Source organism: Didymella exigua (genome assembly GCF_010094145.1).
Source record: "Didymella exigua CBS 183.55 unplaced genomic scaffold M421scaffold_9, whole genome shotgun sequence".
NCBI classification, from domain to species: Eukaryota; Fungi; Ascomycota; class Dothideomycetes; order Pleosporales; family Didymellaceae; genus Didymella; species Didymella exigua.
In genome coordinates this window covers 707,772-733,742 of record NW_022984783.1, presented here as the reverse complement: position 1 = coordinate 733,742, position 25,971 = coordinate 707,772, and the positions used below count along the sequence as shown (strand labels likewise).

The window sequence follows — 25,971 nt, the reverse complement described above, 5'->3', positions numbered from 1 at the left end:
TGCTGGTGGAGGCTATGTCTCAACAGCTATAGTTCTGGAGTTCAAGGATGGTGCATATTTCTCCAGGGTGATAGGTTTATTTAGGTACACTTCTGTTCTTGTTACTTCGCAGTGTGGAATGTACATAGTAAAGCTATGAACTCTTCAAGAGTGTGCTGTAACTGACCTGTGTAGTCGCACCATTAGGAGGTCTAGTAGAAGCGAGGGCAGTCCAATCAACAGTTCCAAGACATTGTCATTGACCCGTTGGTCAAGGGCGACAAAAACAACCCATCCTTCCTATGCTTCCCTCAGATCACGCCGAAGGACTGCTTCTCGAAAGAAAATAATGTCAAGGTACAAATCTGTTTCTTGTTGTAAAAAAGAACAAAGCCTAATGATTCTGCAACGGTAACCATTTTTGCGCCAACCTTCTTAGCTGGTACAACGCCAAAGTACGCGGACCGTAAAGCAAAGCTTGTTACCGCTATTGCTGGAGCTCTAGGGCTTTCCAAAACAGATATTATCATTTAGCTATACGACGCAAGGAATGAAGATAACTGGGCAGACCAAGAAGAGACTGAACCGAACCTCGATACAGCGAGTGGCAAAGTTTTCTTGACCTATAACCCAGATATCTTCAAAGATGGAAAGATGGCCGCGTATCAAGTCTGGGCTGGCGCTCAAGTCAACAACGTCGATGGGGTGATGCAAAAGCAAGCAAACAGTGCCATCAATATACCTATGATGTCGGTAAGTACAGCCTCGGAGCGTTGTGTTTAATTCCATGAACCGACTCGATGCATCTACGGGAATCGGCATCCTCGCAATGAGTCATATGCTAACTGAAACCTTGCAGGACCGCTGGGCACCGAATTTCTCTTCGAAGAAACGATCTCTTCTAAGCTATCTTGGCTCGGCGTAGGCTGGATCTTGTACTTTCACTCGGTTGGGAGGTTTCTGAACCTCTCCATATTAGCAACACTCGTTTGGGAAGCTCTTGTAGGCACAAATTGTATCCTGTCTTGAGCTCCTATTCTCTTCTCTGTAATATGATATGGTCAGCTCGTTATGAGTCGTCCGTGATTACAATCAGAAGATGCCGTATCAAGCAACGGTGTGATTTCAATGGATAGCAAAGATACCACGGCGAGCTTTAGAGAGCAGAGCCATTAAACACCACCAAAGCAATGAGCCCTCGCTTCACTCAAGATAATGTTGTCGTTTTGGTACTGCTACCAGGTCGGTCAAGTACATGACTGGCGCTTGATCAATCGGAGAATAGTCCATGGCTTAGCTGAGCAGCATGAGAACAGCCCAGGGTCAGATCGCTGTGTAGTCTTGAGTAGGAGCGCGCGTGGTGGGCTTCAAGTCTTCAGATTGGCAATGTTCTTAATGCTGCAGTCAAGGCGCTAGGCTGTATGATGGCTTCCGAATACAGAGACTTGCTGAGATTAAGAACAGATCCAAGACCGTGAGAAAGGCGTGCAGATCTGATTCATTCCAGCTATACTGAAGGGTTTTCCAGGAGTACGACACCTCTGTCACCCATATTCTCTTGTACTAGAACGTATCCCTAGCCCACCCAAAACAACCAACCGCATGCCCGAGAAGTGGCCTGATTTTCTCATTTTTCAGGCCTTCCGTTTGCGGTGTCGCTCTGTGTTGTCCAACCGTCCCGCCCGGAAAGATACAAGAGAGCGGTTAGCATGGGTTTTGTTTTTCGAAACAAGACCCAGAGGAAGCAGGTGCAGTCTCAATCAGAGCTTGCGCAGTCGAAGCAGTAGCTTGTGCTGTCACACTCGTGACGTTAGCGTTTCGACTCGGGTTGCGTGCGGTATGTGCTTACCATCAAGGGCCGAGACCGCCTTCTTCATGACCTGCAATGCTGCTTCGTAAAATGGCTGTAACTCAAGGTCCTCTGGTGCCCATGTTGAGTGGTCGCCCTTGTTGTAGTCCCTCAACCACGCTTCGAGCTCCTCAATTGGCGACTGGCGGCCCGGTTTTAAGGATGGAAGCCTTGGGTCTGCTCCGGCGTCGAGTAGCAACTCAATGACAGGAAGGTTCTGTTTCAGCTGCGTGTAATCGTGCTGCGCAGAGTCGTCTAGCGCATAATGTAATGGACGACCAACACCAGGATTCTTCCAGCCTCCAAGTTCGTTCGGATCTTCTCCTGACGCTATGGCTTCACGTATAGCCGCCAGTCTAGCATCCAGAGGCTCGTTTGATATGCACTGCTTGTGCAGTGGTAGTGCAACTCTATGCACGGGGTCCAGAAACTTCACCATGATGGAGGTAGTTTATCGTTGGCTTCAGACCATGCAAGATGTTTGCTTAGCCTTCAGGTTTTCCAGTCCGTATTGTAGCTCCAAAGTGAGGATCTGCTGTAGGAAACCGTGACATTTGATCCTAAAATGCGGTGGGTACCAGTGCTCGGAACCCCGAGGAAACGAAAGCGAAAATGTCCAAGAACGGCGCATAAAGGTCCTCGGTGATCAAGCGGGACCAAATCAGCGCAGGTGGGGTTCTTTAGCGTGTGCACGTGCCAGTTGGCATACCGTGTCCGTGCACCTCATGAGCCGGGTCAGCGAGTGAGCCACCCCACCACCTTTGAGCGTTTGATAGAATCATGGTTGTCATGCTACACACAAAAGCAAGTATTGTAAGAAAAGCTAGCAGATTAATCTATTAACTATTTGTCAGATATGAGCAAGGCTGGCCGTAACACTGGCTCGGCTGGAATGGAACTGCATGGAATGGACCGCGCAGCTGGTCGCACAAGAGCGGGGGATAAAAGCCAGCTGTTCATAGATCGATCGTTCAAATCAATCAATCACAACAATCAGCAAGAACCCTTTAAATCTGACAATTAAGAGTCTCACTGCCTCTATCAGGCAAATACAAGAAACCAACTAGACAACAATGAGTACACTACCTCACCGCGACTTAACAATCCTGCTACGCGACTAGTACGACTGGACAACCTGGATCAACCAGATCCAAGCCCGCGCAGCAGTCTACAACATCTGGAACAACCTCGATCCAGAACATCCAGTACCATTTCTAGTAGAGCCAACGCTCCCAGAAGCTCCAGAACCATCTGGATACCATGCAGCAGCCGGCGTCCAGGAGGCCTCTCGTCCTTCAGAGCTATCAGCTCAGGGCCAGAAGGCTTACAAAGAAGACATGGAATATTACAAGACACTTACTGAGAGATACAAGCTCACCTATCGCAAATATGAGATTGAACAGAAGAGCATCCAGCATTTGACTGCGCTGATACAATCAACAGTAGCACCACATCTACAACGCACCTGCTGCCTCCCTAGTCTGTCAATTCACCAGTGGATTACCAACCTTAAGGACACCACAGGTGTTGACGACAACCTAGAGAGCGAACGCGCACGAGCACGATACCACGCTGCCCTCAAACCTCTTATAAGACTATCAGGATGGGATATATGGCTAGCAGAATATGACCAAGCTGCCACAGAAGCAGAGACATACCGTGTGGCTGACGTTACTCAGATCACGGCTGTCACACAAGACTTCCAATCAGCTGTGCAGAAGGCAGCGCCTATATGGTCAGCGTTGTTTCAAGCAATGCGCCATGAAGCCAGTATGACAAGGAAGGAGATGATGAAACGTTTCCGAGAATACATGATGACAACTCATCCCCTTAGGCCAAAGCAAAATAAAGCTGCCTTTGTGATAGATGACGCTTCATATCTCGCTGATGGTGGTGCAACCACCCAGGGCAATGAGAGGGACGCTTCTATTGCAGAAAACGCGCCATCTAGACGAGGAAAACCTCGCAATCAACCTGGCAAGAACCCCAGGAAGCGCGCACAAGAAGATAGGCCTGCTCAAGGAGGAGCTAAGTGCCCTGCTTGTGATCAACGCCACAGCATCAATGACTGCTGGTATATCAACACTGAACAAGCACCAGATTGGTGGAAAGCAAACAAGCATGTTGAAGCTCTTGTAGAGGTCAAGAAGAAGCATGACACCACCTTAATTGGCGCACTGAGAGGCCAGAGCCGAGCTCGCTCTCAATCACTTCACATCAAGAAGTCACACACACCAACTCCAATAATCCAAGAGCTAGAGGAAGAACAATGACTCGAGGGCAGGAAGGTTGCCACTATCAGCGCTGATCTCTACGCAGCTTTCCAAGCCAGCTCCAGCCACGACTATCCGCTGAGGCATTCCTTCATCTTAGACTCAGGCACAACCTGTCACATCACCAACACACCACAATGTATACACCACTTCAGGCCATGCACACAAGGAGACTTTATCTGGGCAGGAAACACAAAGGTGTGGGTAATAGGATATGGCTCAATCGCCCTGCACTTGAGCAGTGAAGGACAGACAACAAGGATAACACTGCAGGACGTGGCCATCTGTCCCGATCTACTCTGCAACCTCGTCTCCTTCCGCCTGCTCAGGCAGTCTGGCATCTGGTGGGACACCCAGCCAGAGCCTACCACTCTCAGGAAATTAGATGGATCGATCATCGCCGAGGTCGCTGAAATCCATGGCCAATGGGTCCTGGAATACAATCTACCTGCGCACGCTACCTTCTACACGCACACCAGCTCAAGGACAGCACGAGCGACGCAGAGAGCCTCTGCAGTCACCTGGCACAAGAGGCTCGGCCACCCAGGCCCTGCAGCAATCGAACACCTCGTACAACAGGCTGAGGGGGTGCGCATCAAAGGCATCACTACAGCCGAGTGCAACGCATGCGGCAAGGCCAAGGCCAAGCGGCAGATCCGACGTGCACCACGCAACAACAACACTGAAGGACCAGGAGAGAGACTAGCTATTGACTTCCACTCGTATGAGGTACAATCTATCACCAAGGAGAAGTCACAAATGCTCGTCACAGACAGATTCTCAGGCCTCTAGTGGGATATCTACTTCACAGACAATCGCACAGCAGCTTCAATCATCGCAAAGCTAGCTAACTTCATCCTCTTTCTAAAGAACCATTTCAACATTACTGTAAAGGTTATTGAATCAGACAATGAGATCACAACAGTCAAGCCTTAGGTACAGAACTGGCTTGCAACTAAAGGAATTATTATTGAGCCTTCAGCACCAGACACACAAGCCCAGAACGGTGGAGCTGAACGCTCAGGGGGTGTGAACAAGGAGAAAGCACGAGCAATGAGGCTAGATGCTAACCTCTCCTGGGAACTGTGGCCAGAAGTCACAAGAGCAGCAGTATACCTGTACAACAGAACGCCAAACTACAGTAACAACTGGAAGACACCCTATGAGATCTTCTTCACACACACTGCTTTCAGCAACAGCAGAATTACTTTACTCCGCAAACCAAACCTCAGTTATCTCAAGGCATATGGGTGCAAAGCCTTTGCAATGTCTAATGACACACACCGTAGAAAATCACGCCTCCAACGCTTAGATCTAAAAGCATGGATTGGGTATCTTGTTAGATACATATCCTCCAACATCTATCGCATCTGGATACTATCACTGGCCAGGGTAATCAGCACACGTGACGTCACCTTTGACGAGCAAACAGTGTTTAATAGCAAGACTAAGGACCTGTATAACAACCTTATGCACACCACCCTTAAAGAAATCGCCACCCTTGTAAGGACGCTAGAACTACCAAGTCTAACTACCTATCCAGAGGCTGAGTCGTTCTACGAGGACGATACAGCTACTAACGCCATGCAACTATCTAATCTATCACCAGATTCAGAACCACCTGGATATCACTAAGGAAGAAAGATTGCAGAGATCTATCTATCTCCACCTCTAACTCCGCCACCAGCAGCTTTTCTAGCTGAAGGTAGGCCTGGAAAGCCAACATACCCCACACACGGCTATTCAAGAACAATCCCTTGGCAAGCAGCCTTTATGGCAGGCACCCAAGCAGGAAATATTAGTATCTACCAAGACAAGATTATCGACAAGGCTCAGCTTAGAAGGCTGATAGCAAAAGGAACTGCCCTACACGAAAGCTAGCTGCCACTACCTCCTTCGTTACACAAGGAGATAGAAAGTCACCTATTAAGTGATTGGTGGAAGAAAGCTGAGCAGGAGCACCTCTAAAGCCACCACAAGATGAATTCATGGTCAGAAGCACCACTCAAGCAGATCAGACAAAAAGGGCATCAGATCCTTGACTGCATGTGGGTATACACGTACAAGCTTGACCAGCAACACAGATTGCAGAAATGCAAGGCGCGCCTGGTAGTCCGAGGAGACCAGCAGCGCGATGTATCGGCACAGGACACCTACGCTGCGACGCTTGCTAGCCAGTCATTCAGATTGATGATGGCGATCGCTGCAGATCGTGACCTTGAGCTCAAGCAGTACGACGTCACCAACGCTTTCGTGCATGCAACAATTGATCGAGAGGTCTACATGAGAATGCCGTACGGCCACAGGAAGCCAAATACAGCTCTGAAACTGAACAAGGCCCTGTATGGACTGCGCATCTCACCTCTGCTATGGCAGAAGGAATTCACCAACACCCTCCTTCAACTAGGCCTACAGGCAGTACCTCACAAGCCTTGCTGCATGATAAAGGACGGAGTATTCATCTTCTTCTACGTCGATGACATCATTTTTAGATACCCCAAGAACAAAGAACACCTAGCTTACTTAATTATACAGGAGCTACAGACAAAATACACCCTTACAGGGGGAGAAGACTTGAAGTGGTTCCTAGGAGTGGAAATTACTCAGGACAGGAGAAACCACACACTCCTCCTCTCACAGGCCGCCTACATTGAGAAGATCAGTTGATTAATCAACAAGAAAGACACTCAACACGATACTCTAATGTCCTCTATTAAGCTAGAACCACGAACAGGCCTAGATAAACTAGCAGAAATCAACAAGTACCAGCGCAAGGTTGGCTTATTGCTATTTGCAGCAGTCACAACGCGTCCAGATATAGCGTTTGCAACCTCTAGGCTAGCACGCTACATGCTGAATCCAGGACCAGCGCATCACGCAGCAGCTGATCGAGTGCTGCTCTACCTTATGAGCACGCAGAACCTAGCCCTACGCCAAGGCGGAGGCCTCCACCTCGAGGTCGCGAGCGATGCGTCGTTCGCTGACAACACCTCTGACCGCAAGAGCTCACAAGGCTACACTATTCGACTATTTGGAGGCCTGATTGCATGGAAAGCGAGCAAACAAGACACTGTTACTACCTCTACAACCGAGGCAGAGCTTCTAGCTCTATCACAGGTGGCAAAGGAAGCCATCTTCATCTCAAGGCTGATTAGGGAGCTCCAAGTAGATCTACCACAAAAGACTATCACAATACACTGCGACAACACTTAGACAATCAGCCTAGTAACTAAGGAGACATTAAAGCTTCAAACAAAGCTCCGACACGTGGATATCCACAACCACTGGCTGCGGCAAGAGGTCTAACGAGGAACAATCTTAGTTAAGTACATCCCCTCTGCCAGCATGCCTGCTGATGGCCTCACCAAGGCACTTCCTAAGAACAAATGGGGCGCCTTTCTCAATCACCTCAAACTTGTAGAGCGAACAGAGAGGCCAAATTATCAAGAACTGTCACTGAACAGGCTCCAAGAGGCGCTAGGGTAGTTACCCTGCGAGACGCTGCAATCGGCGCCAGTACACAATCCAGCTTGGATCGCGATCCAAGCTGAGGGGGTGTGTCAGATATGAGCAAGGCTGGCCGTAACACTGGCTCGGCTGGAATGGAACTGCATGGAATGGACCGCGCAGCTGGTCGCACAAGAGCGGGGGATAAAAGCCAGCTGTTCATAGATCGATCGTTCAAATCAATCAATCACAACAATCAGCAAGAACCCTTTAAATCTGACACTATTACGCATATTTTAGCTACCTTAACTTTCTTCAAGTTGTAGCAGTGATTATGCGACTACTAGTGCTTAATCTAGGTAGGGGGGTTAGGGAACACGCGTGAACTACACGTGGCCTGCATACAGCAGCACTAGTATGTTACTTTGTTATTTTTAACTGCAATTGCTGTAAGGCCTTGCCCTTAGCCTGTTTAGGCAATTAGATACTTTTTTAAGCATTGCAATCACATTTCTGAGCTGCCCTTGCTGCCTTGTGCGTGTTAATTTTAGCACGTGATTTAGCAGCCTTGCAATTACGCTCTTCCTTCTCCCTTAACTACCTTACACAGTTATCTTCCTTCTCTTTTGCCTTAAGCAGCTTATTCTAGTGCTGAATTTCACGCCTAGTAGTTTTTATAGCCTCTTCCTCTAACTGCTGCTGCTTAGTTGCCACCTAGCGTTAATTAGCACGTGCCTTTAATAGGGGCTCTACTAGGTAGCACTACCCTATAAGTTAAGGTTATCTGTAGTTAGGGGTAACGTACCTCACGGGCGAGTGGAACACCGAGCGAGTGGAACACTTTTGCCAAGCCCCCACCAAACCACCCTTTACATACTAATGCCTTCTCAACACCACTATTTAGACGTGTCAAATAAAGCTCAGATACAGCTTGCGCTTCAAGCTCTTCAACAAGACGCGACTCTATCCCTGCAACGCGCTGCTACTATCTACAGGGTTCCTTAAGCTACACTAAGTAGACAACGCGCAGGACAACCTTCACGCGCTAATATTACAGCTAACTTACAGAAGCTGGACAACAATAAGGAGAAGGTGATTGTTGAACATGTTTTTAAGCTAGATATGCAAGGATTTTCCCTTTAGCTCTTAGATGTGGCTACTATAGCTAATTCCTTGCGCGCTGAGTGTAATCTGGGCCCTGTTGGCGCAAACTAGCCTAGTACGTTTGTTAAGCAACACCTAGAGCTTAAAGTCAAGTTCAATTGCAAGTATAACTACAAGAGAGCCCTCTGTAAAGATCCTGAGGTTCTGCAGGGCTAGTTTAGCCTAGTAGCTAACACTAAAGCTAAGTATAGCATCTAGGATAAAGACACGTACAACTTTGACAAGACAGGCTTTATAATAGGCTAGATCTCCTAAGGAGTAGTTGTTATAGCTTTAGAACAACAAGGTAGGCTGGCGGAATGGGTATACTCCAACGTCCTTCGTGGGTACCCCCCAAAACTTTGTCAATAATACATGGATTCTAGCGAAATAGGGCTTAAAAGAAAGAGAAAAACTACCTCTACATTTCTGTAGTAGAGGGTTTTGTTATAACTATTAAACTGCACAAGCTAGAGGCTAGAAAATGTTAAAAAAGGGGGGGTACCTAGCAAGCATACCCATTGATAGGTATACTTTGCTAGGTAGTGTTAATAACTTAGCTAATACTAGGCGGAATCAGCTAATTCTTTTTTTATTAGAAGGCGCAATACTAGGCGCTTCTATCGAATAATAGATTATGTAAGCGTATCTCTGCTAGTTAAGAAGCTATAAGCCAAAACGTAAAAAAGCATACCCTACCCATCCGCCAGCCTACTCGCCCGGGCCTGCCACTCGCCCGTGAGGTACGTTAAAAGTTCTGGAATGACGGAGTAGAATTATCGACAATGGCAGTTCCAACAGCTGTACTATTCCAAGAACAAGACAATTTCACCTGCTGTCTGAACTGTTCTACCATCTCCCATCATCCCAGCCCACTGCCTTCTACTCACAGCGGCAGTTCCCATTGCAAGTCAAAATGTTGCCTTGGCCAAGAGTAGCTTGAAGCAGCGTATTCACAAATCCGAAACCGCTGCCTTGGATGGGCTTCAGCGTCGTACCATCACAGGTCACGGCCGCAGTGCACAGTGCCCGAGCCGCAGTGTTCAAAGTTTCTACGTCTACGAAAGCGTCACACTTCACGCTAGCGCCGTAGATGGTGGGAATAAAGATCGCCAAGACTGGGAGAGTGAGGAACTGGCAAGTGTGAGGTTCAAGATCCGTAATGCTTTAGGGAGAAAGTATACCTTCATTGTCGGGTTTGGATGAGGATCTGATGTTTTGTTGAGATGGCTGCAAGATGTGGATATTCTGCAGAATATGGTTAGATATATGGCCTATCGTTGTGTCAGGATGGCCTGGCTTACTCTGGATGATTGGAATCTTACAAGAAGCGTGTTGGGAGTCTATACAGCGATCAAAGCCTCTTCTTATACATGCTCGAGGAAGTCTAGCGAGAACGTCTGTGCACAAGGAATGCTTGTGGTTGCTCTCCCCACGATCCGTTCCATGGTATGCAAGGCGTAATGGCGCACTCCTAAAACAACACTGACCACCCACAGCACACAGGTCTCCAATCATGAATGTATTCAGAGTTACGGAGCGGTCCGCAGTAGAACAGGAATGACATGATTCCCAATAAACTTCTCCATCACATCGTTTCTCTACGTAACGGTATCACCTTGGTCAGCCTCTGTCAGACCGTGGCTAAGACAGTGGCTTCCGCGTACGCCTTGCCATCTCAGAATGCATTGAGATCGCACGATCGTTCTCGGGATCGATTTAGAAACATTTTGCGCCGAGTAGATAGTGAGAGCCACCAACGTATCCGTTATCTGCAGACAACCGCAATCAAGTTGCAGACACAATCATACAGTACGCCCCTACTGCACTCTGCTTATGATGAGTCTTTGGCGCAAACGTACCAAGCCGTACGCAGCTAAGGAGCAAATCAACTTAGAGAATTAAGCTGACCAAAGCAAGCCTTGTGTTTACTGTGTGATCGTAGAATTACTGCACACTTGGCACTGCAGAAGCCTGCTTTAACTTGGTTAGACTAGGGCAGGTTGTGGGGTGTACGAAGTAGAGTGGGTGATAGGCGTTGTCGGCGTTTGTTAACAGTCTTGCGGACGCTCGTGCGGTGTCGTAAGTGCTCCTGCTGATAACGTGAAGAAGGTGCGAGGCAGTGACTACTATAATAGGTAACAAACGCCATTCATAATAGTAACTTCTAATACAGTGTTGAGATTCAGCCGACGTATTGTCTGTCGTGATAGACTGCTGTTATTACAGCATGCATCGCGTGCCGCTGCTTAAAAGCTTCTTAGAGTTTCTAATGTGTTCGTTGCACGGTCTAGGTGTAATATCTTAGCACTACTACCATAGCGCGCCCTGTCGACTAATCAGATATCCCGCTCTTCGAGCACAAGGTCGGTTTATGGCACAGTGCTTGCCTCGTCGCTTCGCCCCTCAGCTGCGAAATGAAGACACGCGAAGACACGGGCATTTCCGAAGCACCCTGTTGAGAAGTCGCTACAACACAAGGATACACTATAGTTTTTGCGACAGAACAGCCAAAGGCCACTGTAGTTCTGCGACCGACAAGTGGTTCAGCCGTGGGTATGTTTCTCCACTTTCTCTTCCTCTTTCAGTTCGGGGTCTTTCTGCCTCCATAGCACCCTTATTTGTTCTTAGTAGATTATTATAGCCCAGACACTGACGATGCAGCCCGATTTGGCCCCCTTTAGTGCTAATAATGACTGAGTTTGTGCGAACCATTTTTGGCCTACTAGCTAACTACACAGCTCTTGTCGCTTGTCCACTTCTTCACTGTCTCAACCACCTCCTCGTTCCCAGTCTGCTCAGCCTCGCTCCGAAGATATGCAGCATCTTCGGCGTCCACCTTCATCCCCCTGCCCACGAAGAATTTGATGACATCAATTCGCTCGCACACTACCGCCTGCCGCATTGCCAGCGTTGACATCCTAGCGCCCTTATTCACCATGGCCTCGATTACACCGATTGTCTGGCTTCCAAAGATTGCATTGCAAAGTGTTCGGGGAAAGTGACCTCCCTCGAGATCGGCATCGTGTTCAATCAGCCAGAGGAGTAAAGGTGTGATCTTCTCGGGTGGCTGTTCGCATGCCTTGGTGACGAAGGTGTCGGTATGGCCGTCCCACTCAAAAGAGACAACGTAAGGATCATAGCCATAGAGTATCTGGAGGATGTCGAGGTTAGGATGGTGTAGCAGCGCTTCGATTGTCTCGCTGGTGAACTGCACTTTGCGCCCGGAGTAAGTTCGCAAGACGAGAGATACTACATTGACGTGACCGTGCGTGATTGCTGCAACGAGCATGGAGTTGACAGGCGGTGGGCCGGAGGCAGAATTCCCGTACACTGGGTCTGAGTTCTGTATGTTGTTTGCCTCGAATCGTCTTTGCAAGGCTGCAACGTCCCCAGAGGTGCATGCGTCGAGTATTTCCTGGCTTTGCGAGGTCATCTTGGCTCGTGGATATGAATTTGGTGGGTGTATCTCGCGTACGGCGAGGCCTCTCTGACTTCGATGTTTGAACAGTTGAAAGCTGGGAGGCGGGATGAGCGTTGATAGTCAGGAACGATCTTGATGGCCAGCTGCCTTGAGTTGACTGAAATGGTTCTAAGCAACACAATAACCCAGCTATCTAGCAAGATTGTGAATTCTTATTAGGTGGTGTCGTGTTTTCTGGGGGAAATCTCTATTAAGAACCTCCCCGAAACGCAGGCCAAGTCTCTGAATGAGGCTTAGCTCGGCAGCGCACCCTGCCCAGGTGTGGCACGGTTCCGTTTCGGCCCCCATACAACACATAACACGGACACCGACAGAGTCCGCATCGGAGTCGCACCAACAGTGCACTGTATCGCGTATCTGGTTCGCTCCTACCTGCTCCCATCTGTCTCTTCCTGCACTGACCACAGGATCGTAGCGAGTCCGCACACGCGTAACGCACTTGGGAGCCGGTCTGCTGGTCCATATTCCATCACGATGTCGCATTGATGTTTTTTTATTTGCATTCGTTCAGCCTAAGGCATAGGCGTTGAATCAACATAAATCGCTGGGGACGGACCTCATACGCGCTACACATGGAGGATGAGCCTGTCGTTCTGTGTGAACATTCACTCGCAGTTTCACATATCTTTTGGTGGCCTAGCTCTGCTGATACCAGTACGGAGTAGAGCTTGCTGACAATGAGCAGCATCGAACGGTTGAGCTAGACCGAGGGTCTCTCGATCCGAAGACCGACACATGACACTGAAGCTACTCATATCTGGTCTGGGTACGGATATTACCTGGCCGGACTACGCTGTTGAGTGGACCTGTGCTTGCTTAGGCCCCTGCAATATCGCTGCAATATCAAGAGAATACGTATATAAACAAGAACTTGCGCTCTCAACCCGACGTTCACCGACACTCGTTTCCCTCAGCCAACAGCGCAAGCAGGATCTTGCCAGCTTTCCACTCGTTCATCTTCGTTTCCTGCAACCCTAAACTCTCACGCCGTGTACATTTCTTCTTTCTCACAAGCTTCCGAAGATGTCAGCCTACATTCTCGGTCTCATCATCGGCCTCCTAGCCAACAAAGCAATGGCAGGCTGCATGCCGTCTAAGCAGGCCGACTGTACGCCCGGCGCGCAGTGGTTGAACAAATGTCCCAAAGGGATGCCCAAAAAATGGGCATGTCTAGATCCCAAGATCGACTTTCCAACCGTCGATTGCATCGCGGCGGACATCATAGCCTGCGGAACCCTGGAAAAGAACCCGGCCCTCTTCTATTCCTTTGGTGCCACCACCATTGAAGTGCGCACGAAGGTCCGCGACAAGCTGAGTCCCAAGCCCGTCATGTTCAACGACGCGTTGCCACAAGACTGGGACGACAAGGTCGCCCGGGATCCCCGTTTTGGCCTGCTTCAAGGCAAAATAGCAGACCCAGGATACGAGAAGCGATACGACGCATACGTGAATCGTTTTTCGGCGGCCATGGCGAAGGTCGCGCAAAGAGAGGTCATAATCGTGACCGCGACGCGCACCTCGCGCAACACAGGCGAAGGCGCATACTCACTGCCGGATCCTCAGACGCCTGCAGAGAATAGATGGCGCTTGTACGAATTCCCGGTCGCGCAGCGCAACCTAAAAGTGACGAGCGTGGTGAGCTACGCGCTCGAAGAGAAGCCACTTAAGAAGGTTGTCGATTTCCAACCCGGCGTAAAGGGAGCTCTCTTGCCAATGCCTACCTTTCCCAACCCTCCGAAGCCAGCTGGCCAGCGACCAGCTTCTCCGCAACAGCCAGCTCCTGGCCCTTCGACTCCTCGACCCAACACTACTCCCGGCTCTCCCAAGAAGCCTGCTCCTGGCTCTCCCAAGAAGCCAGGATCTGGAAAGAGGTCCAAGCGCAGCACGCGTGCGGAGCGGCGCGAAGAGATGCTGGGGGATGCCCGGGCGTGAGGCTGTTGTGTGTAGGTGCGGACCGGGTCGAGGCGTCACCGTGTGCCTGAGCAGTCGGTCTGAAGCTCTGTAGCCAATGAGCGTCGGTGAGATATTTCAATTCCTGGTCTTTCCACGAGCTCGGGGTGGTCGATGGTTGATCTGTCTGGCTTAGGGAGGGTAATCTGTCATGGGTGAGTGCGCAGGATGACTCATTCGTGCATCCGTCATTGTTGCCATTCTGTTGAGAGGTGGTTGTTGTCGAAACTACGTTGATATGTCGAAGTATTGCATAGTTGAACATGTCAGCTATCAAGGATACACTGGTACCGTAGTGTATTAGTGTGCTTAGATCACAGGAGGATATATATCCACTCACTTTGATAGATTCATCAATCAACAACTACTTGCTCAATCTCCTTTCATATTGCTGACAGTATTGGGAGAGCTGTGTTCGTATCGTGACGGTAGATCCCTGAATGATCATCTTCCGCAGACGCAAGCGCTTGCTTCCGGATCTCAGCTGCGCTGCTCTTAGCGCTATCGAATCCATCGTTCAGAGTCTAACCGTCAGATGCTATCCCAAGAAACTTGTTGATGTGCTCGCCGTCACCATGCGCATCGCGATGCGAATCTTCCAGAGCATAATCTATTGCGCATCTTCCTGTGTCAGGGACGCAGGACAGGCTGGTGAGGTGGCGTCTTGATGTCGAGGGACAATCTTGTCCCAACTCGAAGCAACTTGCACAAGGTCGTACTGAAGAGCTGTACTGAGGCCTTCCCGTGGTTCGCCGGCATGATGGAAGAGTCGACGCCTGAGCAGGTCCGACGCTTGCTCGAGAGCTCGCCAATGTGGCTGATGGAATGTCTGAGCGAAAGCGAGATGGAAGAAGTGCACCTGTCTGCGACGAAAATCCCCCTGGGCTCGACTATGCTCAATCTCGCTCAGAGAGTCAAGGTTAGCCGGGAGGCGTGGAGGGGCAAAGGATCTCGATCCAGCATCGCAGTAGTTTTGGAATGAGGGGCGGTATACCAGCGGCAAGAAACATTGGGAGCGCAGTAGCGTGCTGGCAGTCGGTAAGGCCAGTGACTCTGTAATCGCCGGATATCTATGAACATGTTGTTTGGCTGAACGTCGGGATGACGAATAACGGCGAGGTACTCTCATTGCAGCTAGAAGACAAGGTCAGAACTGTTGTGACCCAAGGTAAGAACTGTTGTGACCCCCGCAGCTGTTGGCTTTGCCCATTCTCACATCCATCTGCCCAAGGTGTAGTTGTTCGAAAAGCTGACAGTCACAATCCACGGCATGCTGCTTCGATTTGTTCTGAACATATGGCAGCAATGGAAGGAGTAACAGAAGTAGCAATAGAGATACGCCCCAATATCCGCTCTTACAAACAACCCAACCCAACCCAACGCCGTGTATGCAATGCAACGCTCCCAACCAAATCCCAACAGAATGATAGATGCACGCTGCAACCGGAAAAAAAGGAAAGAAAGAAAAAAAAAAAAAAAAAAGACTACCGTATCCCCTTCATCCACCCCTCAATGTTGTTCCGCTGCTGCGGGTTCATCGGCTGCAGCAGCAGCATATTGGGGTCCATCGGGCCCATATTCATGGGCGTGTTCATATTTTGCATGTTGGCATTCATGCCCTGCATATTGACATTCATACCCTGCATGTTGGCATTCATGCCCTGCATGCTGGCATTCATGCCCTGCATGTTGACATTCATACCCTGCATGTTGGCATTCATATTCATGCCCGGCATGTTCGCGCCCGGCATGTTCACGCCCGGCATCATCGGCATGCCGCCCATGACGTTCATCTGCGGCCCGGGCTGCATCATGCTCATCTGCATGGGCATGGAGCTCTGGCGGGCGCCCAGGCCGGGGTGCATGGCGGGCTGCTGCAGGCTCATCTGGCTCATCATGGCCATGTTGTTCATGGCCATGGGCATGCCCATCTGCGGCATGGGCTGCATGTGGGCCATCATCAGCGGGTTCTGCGCGCCCATCATCAGCGGGTTCTGCGCGCCCATGCCGACGGGCTGGCTCATGTTCATGGCCGGACTGGCGCCCATGGGGCTGAACACGGACTGGCCGCGTGGCTGGTCGAGCGCGCCCAGGCCGCCCATCTTCTGCTTGTAGGCCTGGATCTTCAGCGCGAGCGGCTGGTCGTCGTCGTCCCTGGCGGTCGTGCTCAGGCCGCCGCTGACGAGCGGATTGCCGAGGCCGAGGCTGCTGGCCCGCATCGTCTGCGTCAGGCGCTGCGCTTTGCGCCTCTCTTCCTGCACGGCGTTCTGGTGCAGCAGCGAGCCCGCGGGCAGGTGCGACATGAGCTGCTCGTTGGAGACCTTGCGCGCCTGGTGTTGCTCGTCGTAGGGGTTTGCGCCGAGGACGTCGGCGAGGCTCATCTTGGACTTGAGGCCGCGCTCGCCGGGGTTTAGCATGTCGCCGCGCGCTTCGGCTTCGGCTACGAGGCGCGCGCGGCGCTGGCCGAGGGTTTCCTCTTCGCCGTCGTCGGGCGCGTCTTTTGATGCTGGGGGCGCGTCTTTTGATGCTGAGGGCGCGTCTTTTGATGCGGGGGGCGCGTCTTTTGATGCGGGGGGCGCGTCTTTTGATGCGGGGGGCGCGTCTTTTGATGCTGGGGGCGCGTCGTCGACGCCCAGCTTGGAGAGCATCTCGGCGGCAAAGTCGCCGCTCACTGTGCTGTTGCGGACGTCGTCGCCCAGAGCCTCTTCTAGCATCTTCTTGTCCGCGAGCCGACGTCTTCGCTCGCCGAGGGTCTCGCCGGCGTGCTCGTCTTCCTCGGACTCTGGCTGCGGCGTGAGGGCTCCGGGGAGCTGGAGGTGTGTTTGACTGTCGTACGCGCCGGGCGTGGCTGCCTTGCGGCTGATCGGGACTCCCGTCAGTCGTTCCCGGCGTTTGCTGAGCGGCTCGTTCTCCTCGAGCTCTCGCTGAGCAATCAGGCCGAGCGGGCGGTTCCAGTCGTTGTTCCGCTGAGGCTGTTTGTACAGGATCCCGAGAGGGACGTCGTCGTCGGAATCGTCCTCGTCTTGGGCCTCCCACGCGAGCTGGACCTTCTTCTTCAGTCGTTTCTGGTGCTCCCGCTCAGCGTCGTCGTTGAGGTCGAGCAGTGTCCGGTGCGACGTGATCCTGCCTTCTTCGACCATTGTGACGTAGTTCATGTTCCGCTCCTTCTGCTTTGCTTTGCGCAGCTGGAGCTCAGCAAGCAATGTGGTTGGGGGGCCGAAGAAGTGCGGCTCGTCGTCCTTGTCGGGCTCGTCGTCCACGGCTTGCTCTTCGAGCCCGCCGTGGCTCTCGGAAGAAGTGCGTCGCGACGGCGCGTCGTGGTTGTCCGGTGCTCGCGCGTCGTGGCTGTCGGGTGCTCGCGCGTCGTGGCTGTTGGGTGCTCGTGCGCGCGCGTCCGGGTCGTCCCGGTCGTCCAGGTCGTCCCGGTGGTCCAGGTCAGCGCCCAAGCTCATGCGGCTCTCGGCAGCCCTGGCGACCAATATGTTCATGTCTGCAGAGCTGTTCCGCTTCTTGAGCTTGTTCAGCTTGGCGCCGCTGGAGTTTGTGGTGGTGTCGAGGATGTTGAAGGAGCTTCTCCTCTTGGTTGTCAGGGGTTCTACATAGACCGGGTCCATGAGGGACAGCCTGGTGCTCTTGCGGTCGCGTGCCTGGGTAAAGGAACTGTCGGTGAAGGCAGACACAGGGGCGCGAGCAGAGGCCTCGAGGATGCTGTCGAGGGTGGCCTCGGCAGACTCGCCCTTGACCTCGAACTCGTGCGCAGGCGCCTGCTGGTCGAAAAAGGCACTCGCCCGCAGCTGTGCAGGCAGGCCGGCGAAGCTCTGCCGACTCTTCCGGTTCTTCGGGGGCTCGGGAGCGTTGAGCCAGGGGGCAGATTTCCTGCTCTCGGCCTGCATCTGGTCCAGAACCTGGGTGCGCCGTCGTGCCGCCACGTCGCCAGCAGGCAGCTGAGACAGGCGCTTGGGCAGGTTCAGCATGCGCGGCACGGGGGCTGGGTAGAAGACCATGCCCTCCTCGGGCGGCGGCGCTCCCAGGGACGGCATCATAAAGGACGAGCTGCGGCTGCGGCGGCCATTGGACGGGTCCGGCTCGTCCTCTTCGGGGACCGTGTCTGGGGCGTGTGTGCCGTCAAAGTCCTGCCAGAGGGTGCGTGCCTGGTGGGTGGTGTCGGTGGAGGCGGCCGTGGGCGGGCGGTCGGGGAGGTAGTGCGGGTAGGGGTGGTGGGTGCCGTCGTTGTGGTGGGTGTCGTCGTTGTGGGTGTCGTCGTCGTAGGTGTGGGTGTGGGTGTGGTCGCGGTTGTGGTACTGGTCGTCGTCGTCGCGGCCGCGGTCGCGGTCGCTACTCCGGATCTCGTCGCGGATCTCGTTTGCAATCTCCTCGTACTTGCGGGTAAAGGACGAGACGTGGCGCTGGTGCTCGACGGGCGTGGCCAGAATGCTGCTGGGCGAGCCGGGGCGTCCGCGGTGCTCGTCCCGCTCGTCCCTGTTGTCCCTGTCGTCCCTGTCGTCCCGCTCGTCCATTTCGCCCCGCTCGTCCATTTCGCCCCGCTCGTCCATTTCGCCCCGCTCGTCCCGCTCCTCGCGCACCTGCTCCGGATGCACAACCTGTCCCAGGCGCGAGGCCTTGCTGCCGGAGCGATGGCGCTGCAGAGACGTCGGCGGGTTCGACCACGAGCCCGACGCGAGCGAGCCCGCGGGCGACGTGACGTAGCCCGCGGGCGAGTAGCCGCCCCAGCGCGCGGGCCCGTTGGTGTCGACGACCGAGTTGGCGTGCGAGCTCGTCGAGAGGTTGCGGCTGCGGCCCGAGTGCACGCGGGCGAGGCCATCGCTGCCCGCCTTCAGGTCGGCGTGTAGCCTGCGGATCTCGTCGTCGAGGTCGGACCCGGCCTCGCTCATGCGCTCGGCGTGTTCCTCCAGGCGGCTGATGTTGCCGACGTACGCGCCCTGCAGCGACTGCAGGTCGGGCATCGGGGAGTGCAGCACCTCGGCGGGCGCGGGCGGAAGCGGCGACACTGGCGGCGGAGAGGCCATGGTACGCTGTTGTGGCTCGCCAGCGCAGGCAGAGCGGGTGGTCCGTCGCGGGAATCAGTTGCGGAAAAGGAGAGGGTCGGCTGCAAAGTGTCGCGTTGCAGCACCGTCGGCCCTTTGGCAGCACCGTCGCGGAAGGATGCGACCATCTACCGCCGCACCGCCGACTCCCGCGATTCCCACACCCACCACCCCGACCCGCCAGCACTGTCAACACCCCGACCCGCCAACATTGTCAACACCCCGACCCGCCAGCATTTTCACCACCCCGACCCGCCAGCATTGTCACCACCCCGACCCGCCAGCATTGTCACCACCCCGACCCGCCAGCATTGCCAACACCCCGACCCGCCAGCATCGCCAACACCCCGACGCGCCGACATTGCCAACACCCACGCCCGCCAACACTGCCAACACCGACCGCCCCCGCAATGGACGACGCCCCGCCCAAGCGCAAGTTCAACTTCCGCCAGGAGGCCAACAAGAAGCCGCGCACCGACCATGGCGGCAGCGGCAGCGGCGGCAGCGGCAGCAGCGCGCTCAGGGCGGGCTTTGGCGCAAAGATGATGGCCAAGATGGGCTACACGGGCCAGGGCGGCCTGGGCAAGGAGGGCGAGGGCATCGCAGAGCCCATCCAGGTCGTCCTGCGCGGGAGCAAGGGCGGCGTCGGCATCGTGTCGGAGAAGAGCGACCAGCAGAAGCGCGAAGAGCGCCGCAAGGCCGAGGTCAACGGCGACGACTACGTCGACTCGTCCGAGGAGGAGCGTCGCGCGCGCAAGAAAAAGGCCAGCGCTGCCCGAGAGGCCCGCAGTGCAGCGCGCCCGCGCCCGAGGAAGACGCTGTTCGAGCTCGAGGCCGCAGGCATGCACGTGCCGCCCGCCCTGCAGTCCATCATCGACGCGACCACGGGCGCCTCGACCCCGACAGCCAGCGTCTCCCTGCGCGGCAGCGGCGCCATACCCTTTGAGAACTCGCTGCAGGCCCGCGTGCGCCGCGACCTCGACAGCTTCTCCGACGCCTTCGAGGCCCTGCAGCTCGAGTCGGGCGCCATTGCGCCGCAGGAATATGGCCTGCAAAAGGAGCTGGACGCCCTGGACCGGCAGCTGGACGAGATCCGGGACCTCGCCGCGAGACTGCAGTCCCTGCGCACGGCCACCTTTGCCCAGGTCTGCGACGGACTGAGGGACCTGCGCGCCGCCTACCCCTCGAAGCCGCTCCACCGCGAGTCCATCGCCCTCCTCCACCCGCACTTTTCGCAGATGATGGCCGAGTGGTCGCCGCTAGAGGATGCCCTCGAAGACGCTGCCGCTGCCTTGCTTGACCTGTCCAACGTCGTACAACCGCGTAGCAGGAGGATTGCGTCCGACGCCTACACATGTGCGTCCGACGCCTACACACGTCCGTCCGACGTCTACACACGTCCGTCCGACGCCTACACACGTCCGTCCGACGCCTACACACGCCCGTCCGACGCCCACACACGCCCGTCCGACGCCTACACACGTCCGTCCGACGCCTACATACACCCATCCGACGCCCACACACGTCCGTCCGACGCCTACATACACCCGTCCGACGCCCACACACGCCCGTCCGACGCCCTACTCGCGCACACACACCTCGACGACGAGCCGCCCATCAAGCGCGGGACAAGCTCATCCTACGAGACCATGATGCTCAAGCTGTGGCTGCCCCCGGTCAGCTCCGCTGTGACGCAGTGGCATGTCAAGGAGCCCCGCCCGATGCTGCATCTCGTCCATGTCTGGAGACGGGTGCTTCCCCCGTTCGTCGCCAAGAGGCTGCTGGAACAAATCACCCGCAAGCTGTCCACCTCTGTGCACGAGTGGAACCCTCGCAAGTCCAAGTCGAGTCCGCACGCCTGGATCCTCGAGTGGCTGCCACATGTCAAGCCCGCCGACCTGGATCCCAAGGGCTCTGGCCTCGTCGCCGACGTCAAGCGCAAGCTACGCCATGCCCTGCAGTCCGTCGACTTGGCTCGCGGCCCGCTGGCTGGCATGGAGCAGTGGACGAGAGTCTTTGGCAAGGCCGAGATGGATCGAATGCTCACCAACCACCTCGTGCCGCGCTTCGCAAGCCACCTGCGGGACAGCTTCGAGATCAACCCCGCCGAGCAGGACATGGCGCCACTGGAGGCTGTCTTGGCGTGGAAAGGACTCGTGTCGGATCAGACCCTCGGCGAGCTCCTCAAGGCGCAGTTCTTCCCCAAGTTCCTGGCCGTCATCCACCAGTGGCTGTCCAGCGAAGCCGTCGTCTTCCACGAAGTGCAGGAATGGATCAAGTGGTGGAAGGAGACATTGGGCGACGACATCAACGCCCTGCCGTCCGTGGCGTCGTGCTGGGACGACGCCTACACGCTGATCAACCAGGCCCTCGACCTGGGCGACGCAAGGCTGACCGACCTGCCCGCGCCGCGCGTCGAGAGCGTCCGAGCCTCACCCGAAGCCCCAGACCCGTCCAAGTCTGCCAACCCGTCCAAGTCTGCCAACAAAGAGCCACCTCGGCCAGCGGCAAAAGTCGAAGAGGCCACGTTCAAGGACGTCGTCGAAGACTTTTGCGGCGAAGAGAACCTGCTCATGATGCCCCTGCGCGAGGCCCACCACCTCACCGGTCTGCCTCTCTTCAGAATCACGGCAAGCGCAACAGGCCGCGGAGGCGCCGTGGCATACCTCCAGGGCGACGTGCTGTGGGTGCAGAACAAAAAGAACAAAACCCTGTGGGAGCCCACCGGTCTGGACGAAGCCCTGGTTGCAAAGGCCGAAGGGAACTGACCGCCGTCTGTTGCTGGGCAGATACTGCCGCCGTCTGTTGCTGGGCAGGTACTGCCGCCGTCTGTTGCTGGGCAGGTACTGCCGCCGTCTGTTGCTGGGCAGGTACTGCCGCCGTCTGTTGCTGGGCAGATACTACCGCCGTCCGTTGCTGGGCAGATACTACCACGCGCCTCACGCGAGCAGCACGCAGGGTAAGCTCCCACACCCTTCTCACGGCAGATTTCTTGCGCGCTTCGGCTAATCCGGTGTCACTGCGATACCCCTTAGGTAGTCGGTCCCGTCGTTCCAAGGCACGATACATGGCCGCTGCACGCGCGCGCAGTCAATGAAACCCACTTCTATACTTGTCACAGCCCCACTCCGCCATCTCCTCATCAGTGCATGAAATAGCTGCACGTTTACACGCACGTGCATGAACGCCCGTCCTGCGGAGATCAACCCGAGGAGTCGCATGCTTTGCTCTGAGTCCCTTTCCTCGTACTGCTGCCACGGTTGCCAACAGTCCATCCAGTGGGCAGCGACCTCGGACTGACTTGGTTGGTTACCTGCCTAGTTTTTATTTCTGCCTAGTTTTTATTCCTACATAGTCTTTATTCCTACATAGTCTTTATTCCTGCCCAGTTTTTATTCCTGCCTAGTTTTTATTCCTGCCTAGTTTTTATTCCTGCCTAGTTTTTATTCCTACCTGCTGGGCAGGCGCATGGACGTCAGGTCGAAATCGACTTGCCTGTTGACAAGGCTGATGCTGCTGTCCAGACCGTGGGATTGCAGGCGCCACAATCTGCCAGGGCGCATGTAATCCAGCTACCAAAAGTAGCGTGGCAGGCTATGGGTTCACAACCGCCTGCCTCGCGATCGCATGTCACACGGAATCTCGCTCCATTTCACACGATTTGCAGACCGTTTCGCCCTATCGGCAGCCTCGATATATGTGATGAGGTGCTGGGTCCTGGTTCGCTTAGGCGGGCGCTTAGAGGGTTAAGGCGTGGCCATGCGCGGCCAATGAGAGGCTCGAGTTGATGTGCTTTTCGAGACATGGTTCGCTGGCCTGCAGGGGGCGCGCAGATCCGGACGTGGATGAGGCTTCATGCATGCGGGCCGCGCTGTGCCGTGGGTTTTGCACATGATCTGTAAGGTTGGAGTCGCACATGTCCGAACGTGATGCTGCTTCCATTTCGAACGGAGGAAGAGCAATCTGGACGCAGTCAAGATCATCAACATGAAGATCGTCAATACCAAGATCATCAACACCAAAATCATCAATACCAAAATCATCAACATCAAAATCATCAATATCAAAATCATCAATATCATCAACATCAATATCATCAATACCAAAATCATCAACATCAAAATCATCAATACTCTCACGACCCTGGACGTCACACTTGGAATCACGACTCGCATGAATTATCAGAGCCAGCCAGGCGTCGCAGTGCGGATGCAGATCCACTTGCACCATGCCGGTCCACTTGCACTAGCCCGCCACTAGCGACCCCGCTCCAGCGCCTCCAAACGAGCAACCACTGGACGCCATGCTGTCGCTCAAGAAACAACCTCTCCAATCAGCATTCACACCACCCATGTCTTCGATATCACACCTCAGTCGACCCGGAGACCTTGGCCAGCCGCTGTGCAAATATCACCATGTGCGCCTGCTGTTACGTCTCACACCTCTCCCTGGTTCCTCACTGCCGGATTCCTCAGTGTCAGATCGGCAGTCTGTGGCTCGTTGAAGACGCCCTCGGAACATAGTAACCTTCTCCTCCTACACCTTCAGTTTAATAAGATGCTGGGCAGGGCGCTACCTCCGGCTCTCTTCTCGCTCCTCCTTGCCGCTGCGCGTACTGCCGCCTCGCCATCACCATACGACTTCAAAGATAACTACAACGACCCTGCACCAAGTCCAGACGACGGTCCCCCGGCGTCGTTTTACGCCGAGAGGAACGAGCAGAGACTGCCGTACGAGATTTGCGGTCTTGTCGGCGGCTACGTTTTCACAGTATTGATCTGGGGCATCCTGCTCCTCACCATCGGGAGAAGGATGAGACGCAGAGCATTGGAGCCGCCGCCAGCGCTGGAGCTCGAACAGGAATTGAAGCCCATGAAACCGCCCATGGAATTGAAGCCCATGAAACCGCCCATGGAGACACCCATCAGCCCGAGCTCGATGCGCTCGCCCACCAGCTGGATGCGCAAGTTCAAAAAGGACCCCGAGTCGCTTTCTGGAAGCACGCCCGTCAGCCCAGTCGTCCAGAGCCCGACGTCATTCGATCAAAAGGTGCTGGACGCCGACAGAGTGCGTGCGCAGGACGACATGGAGCGGCTCTACGCTGCTGTGATGGACCATGACGCGAAGAAACACTCGCGGCAGACAAGCCGGGCCACTGTTGAAGAGTCGCCGCCACGGCCAGCGATCAGAAATGAGTCCCGGAGACCGTCAGCCATCAGCACTACAAACCGCGCGCCAACCGACAGCAGTCCCACGTCGCCCATCAGAGCCATCTACCCTCCTGACTACAGCAACAGCATGACTGCACCTGCTGTGCCATACCCACGCACCAGCAGCCTCCGCGCCGAACAACCGCCCCCATCACCGCGGTCCATTCTCTCGAAACCAGTCTCCCGCTTGTCAAGCGCAAGCAAGCGCGACGACAAGTCTGCTCGCTTCAACCTCAAGAACCTCCGCATCAGCGGCCCAATGCAAAGCTACGGCGGCGCTGCCGCAGACGACGAAGCCCGCACCCCCCTCTCACCGCGCTTCTACCTGGACCCAGGCGCGCCGCCCTCGCCCCCAACCCAGCCCACGTCGCCCTCAACCCCGTACTCGCCCACGGAGCCCGCGGAGATCTCGCGCGCACACAGCCTCCGCATCCCGCTCCCCTCGCCCGCGCCGCAGCGCGGACCCGGCCTCACCATCGCCCCGCCCCCAGCGCCCAGGATCAACATCTCGCGCTCCCCAACCATGACGCCAACCAAGCACCTCCCCTTCCGCGCCTACCAGACCGACGCCCCGCTGCCGTCCCCGGGCATCCAGACCACCGTGCTCGACCGCCGCCCGGATAAGCTGGCCCTGCAGACGCCCCGCACGGGGGTGCCGTTTACTCCGTATAGTCCGTACATGCCGTTCACGCCCATCACGCCTGTGACGCCGCATCTGGTGACCAAGAAGGAGAGGAAGGGAAGGCGCAGGGAGGGCGAGAGGTTGGGTAGGCTCGATGAGATGGTTAAGAGTCCCCAGGATATGTTTGGGGATGCTTATTAGTGGTGCTGGGGGGGTGAATATTCTTCGGGCTTGTGTATATGGGCGGTTTTGCTTGCGCTTCGGCACTTTAGCGTTCTAATAGACATCATGACTTATGAAGATTTGGTGTGCTGCGCGAAGCACGCATCTGCGCCATCGTGCGTTCCTCACATGACGTCCGCAGGATTAAACGCCATTGTACGTGTCGTGGAGACCCCCAGTGCCTCACTCGCAGTGCGTCGTCCCGCGACCGTCGGGGTTGCATACGCACCGCCCATACGCACTACCCAGTCAGTTAGTTACCACCGCTTACACGTCCATCTCGCCGTAGTCGGGTCTTTCGGCTCTGCCTTGAGGATGAATGGCTGAAGACCATTGATGGTCGGACGGACACGGGGAAGGGGAGGTGGTCGGGTGCTGAGTTGGCTTTGCTGGAGTTGTACACGTGGGTGCTGTGTAAGGCTGATGGACGTGTTTGCTTGGCTTGGATCTTGATACTTGTCTGTCGATTGTAGTGATGCTGCGGAACAGTGATGAGGAACCCGTCAGCCGTGGTTGAAACGCACCCACTCGAGCACATGGAAGCACTTGTCAACACGTTCGGCAATCGGCAGAACCGCTACCCCTCAGCGGGGAAGGAATGTGTCATTATCGTCTGAATCATAAGAACATAAGCATCGTAAACTAACTCCGTATACTCCCAGCAGCGCACCCTCTGTCCCCCTCCCTCGCGCTCTACGCCTTGGCACCGTACTTGCCGTAGTTGGCGTATGTGCCGTAGCCGTTCTT

The 25,971-nt window shown here is 54.8% G+C and overlaps 7 protein-coding genes across 7 annotated transcripts; 4 read left to right on the top strand and 3 right to left on the bottom strand.

The window, feature by feature from the left end:
* Positions 1-1,199: 1,199 nt before the first annotated feature.
* M421DRAFT_419189 (uncharacterized protein) lies at positions 1,200-2,503 on the bottom strand. Its single transcript, XM_033592035.1, has 2 exons — positions 1,829-2,503; positions 1,200-1,772 (listed from the first exon to the last, which is right to left on the bottom strand). Exons 1-2 carry the CDS (start codon positions 2,265-2,267, stop codon positions 1,684-1,686), a joined length of 528 nt encoding a protein of 175 aa, XP_033450395.1. The 5' UTR covers positions 2,268-2,503; the 3' UTR covers positions 1,200-1,683.
* Positions 2,504-2,952: 449 nt separating this feature from the next.
* Positions 2,953-4,101, top strand: M421DRAFT_59405 (uncharacterized protein; the record flags this gene model as incomplete). Its single annotated transcript, XM_033595681.1, has 1 exon — positions 2,953-4,101. A coding segment is annotated over one exon (1,149 nt), but the record flags the coding sequence as incomplete, so codon positions are not given.
* Positions 4,102-11,255: 7,154 nt separating this feature from the next.
* Positions 11,256-12,327, bottom strand: M421DRAFT_419187 (uncharacterized protein). The gene has a single exon (XM_033592034.1). It carries the CDS (start codon positions 12,125-12,127, stop codon positions 11,417-11,419), a length of 711 nt encoding a protein of 236 aa, XP_033450393.1. The 5' UTR covers positions 12,128-12,327; the 3' UTR covers positions 11,256-11,416.
* An 871-nt stretch (positions 12,328-13,198) lies between these two features.
* Positions 13,199-14,107, top strand: M421DRAFT_3896 (uncharacterized protein; the record flags this gene model as incomplete). The annotated part of the gene is made up of 1 exon (XM_033589970.1): positions 13,199-14,107. The coding sequence occupies one exon, from the start codon at positions 13,199-13,201 to the stop codon at positions 14,105-14,107; it is 909 nt and encodes a 302-aa protein (XP_033450392.1).
* Positions 14,108-15,215: 1,108 nt separating this feature from the next.
* Positions 15,216-19,352, bottom strand: M421DRAFT_419185 (uncharacterized protein). Its single transcript, XM_033592033.1, has one exon. The coding sequence runs from the start codon at positions 19,150-19,152 to the stop codon at positions 15,610-15,612; it is 3,543 nt and encodes a 1,180-aa protein (XP_033450391.1). The 5' UTR covers positions 19,153-19,352; the 3' UTR covers positions 15,216-15,609.
* Positions 19,353-19,580: 228 nt separating this feature from the next.
* On the top strand, positions 19,581-21,938 carry M421DRAFT_59371 (TFP11-domain-containing protein; the record flags this gene model as incomplete). The annotated part of the gene is made up of 2 exons (XM_033595678.1): positions 19,581-20,558; positions 20,781-21,938. 2 exons carry the CDS (start codon positions 19,581-19,583, stop codon positions 21,936-21,938), a joined length of 2,136 nt encoding a protein of 711 aa, XP_033450390.1.
* A 1,813-nt stretch (positions 21,939-23,751) lies between these two features.
* M421DRAFT_24123 (uncharacterized protein) lies at positions 23,752-25,203 on the top strand (the record flags this gene model as incomplete). The annotated part of the gene is made up of 1 exon (XM_033588497.1): positions 23,752-25,203. A coding segment is annotated over one exon (1,452 nt), but the record flags the coding sequence as incomplete, so codon positions are not given.
* Positions 25,204-25,971: the final 768 nt, after the last annotated feature.

Coding starts and splice junctions, on each gene's coding strand:
- M421DRAFT_419189 (XM_033592035.1), bottom strand. CDS start 2,267: ATGGTGAAGTTTCTGGACCCCGTGCATAGAGTTGCACTACCACTGCAC. Junction 1,773..1,828: donor GGCGGTCTCGGCCCTTGATG/GTAAGCACATAC, acceptor CGAGTGTGACAG/CACAAGCTACTGCTTCGACT.
- M421DRAFT_419185 (XM_033592033.1), bottom strand. CDS start 19,152: ATGGCCTCTCCGCCGCCAGTGTCGCCGCTTCCGCCCGCGCCCGCCGAG.
- M421DRAFT_419187 (XM_033592034.1), bottom strand. CDS start 12,127: ATGACCTCGCAAAGCCAGGAAATACTCGACGCATGCACCTCTGGGGAC.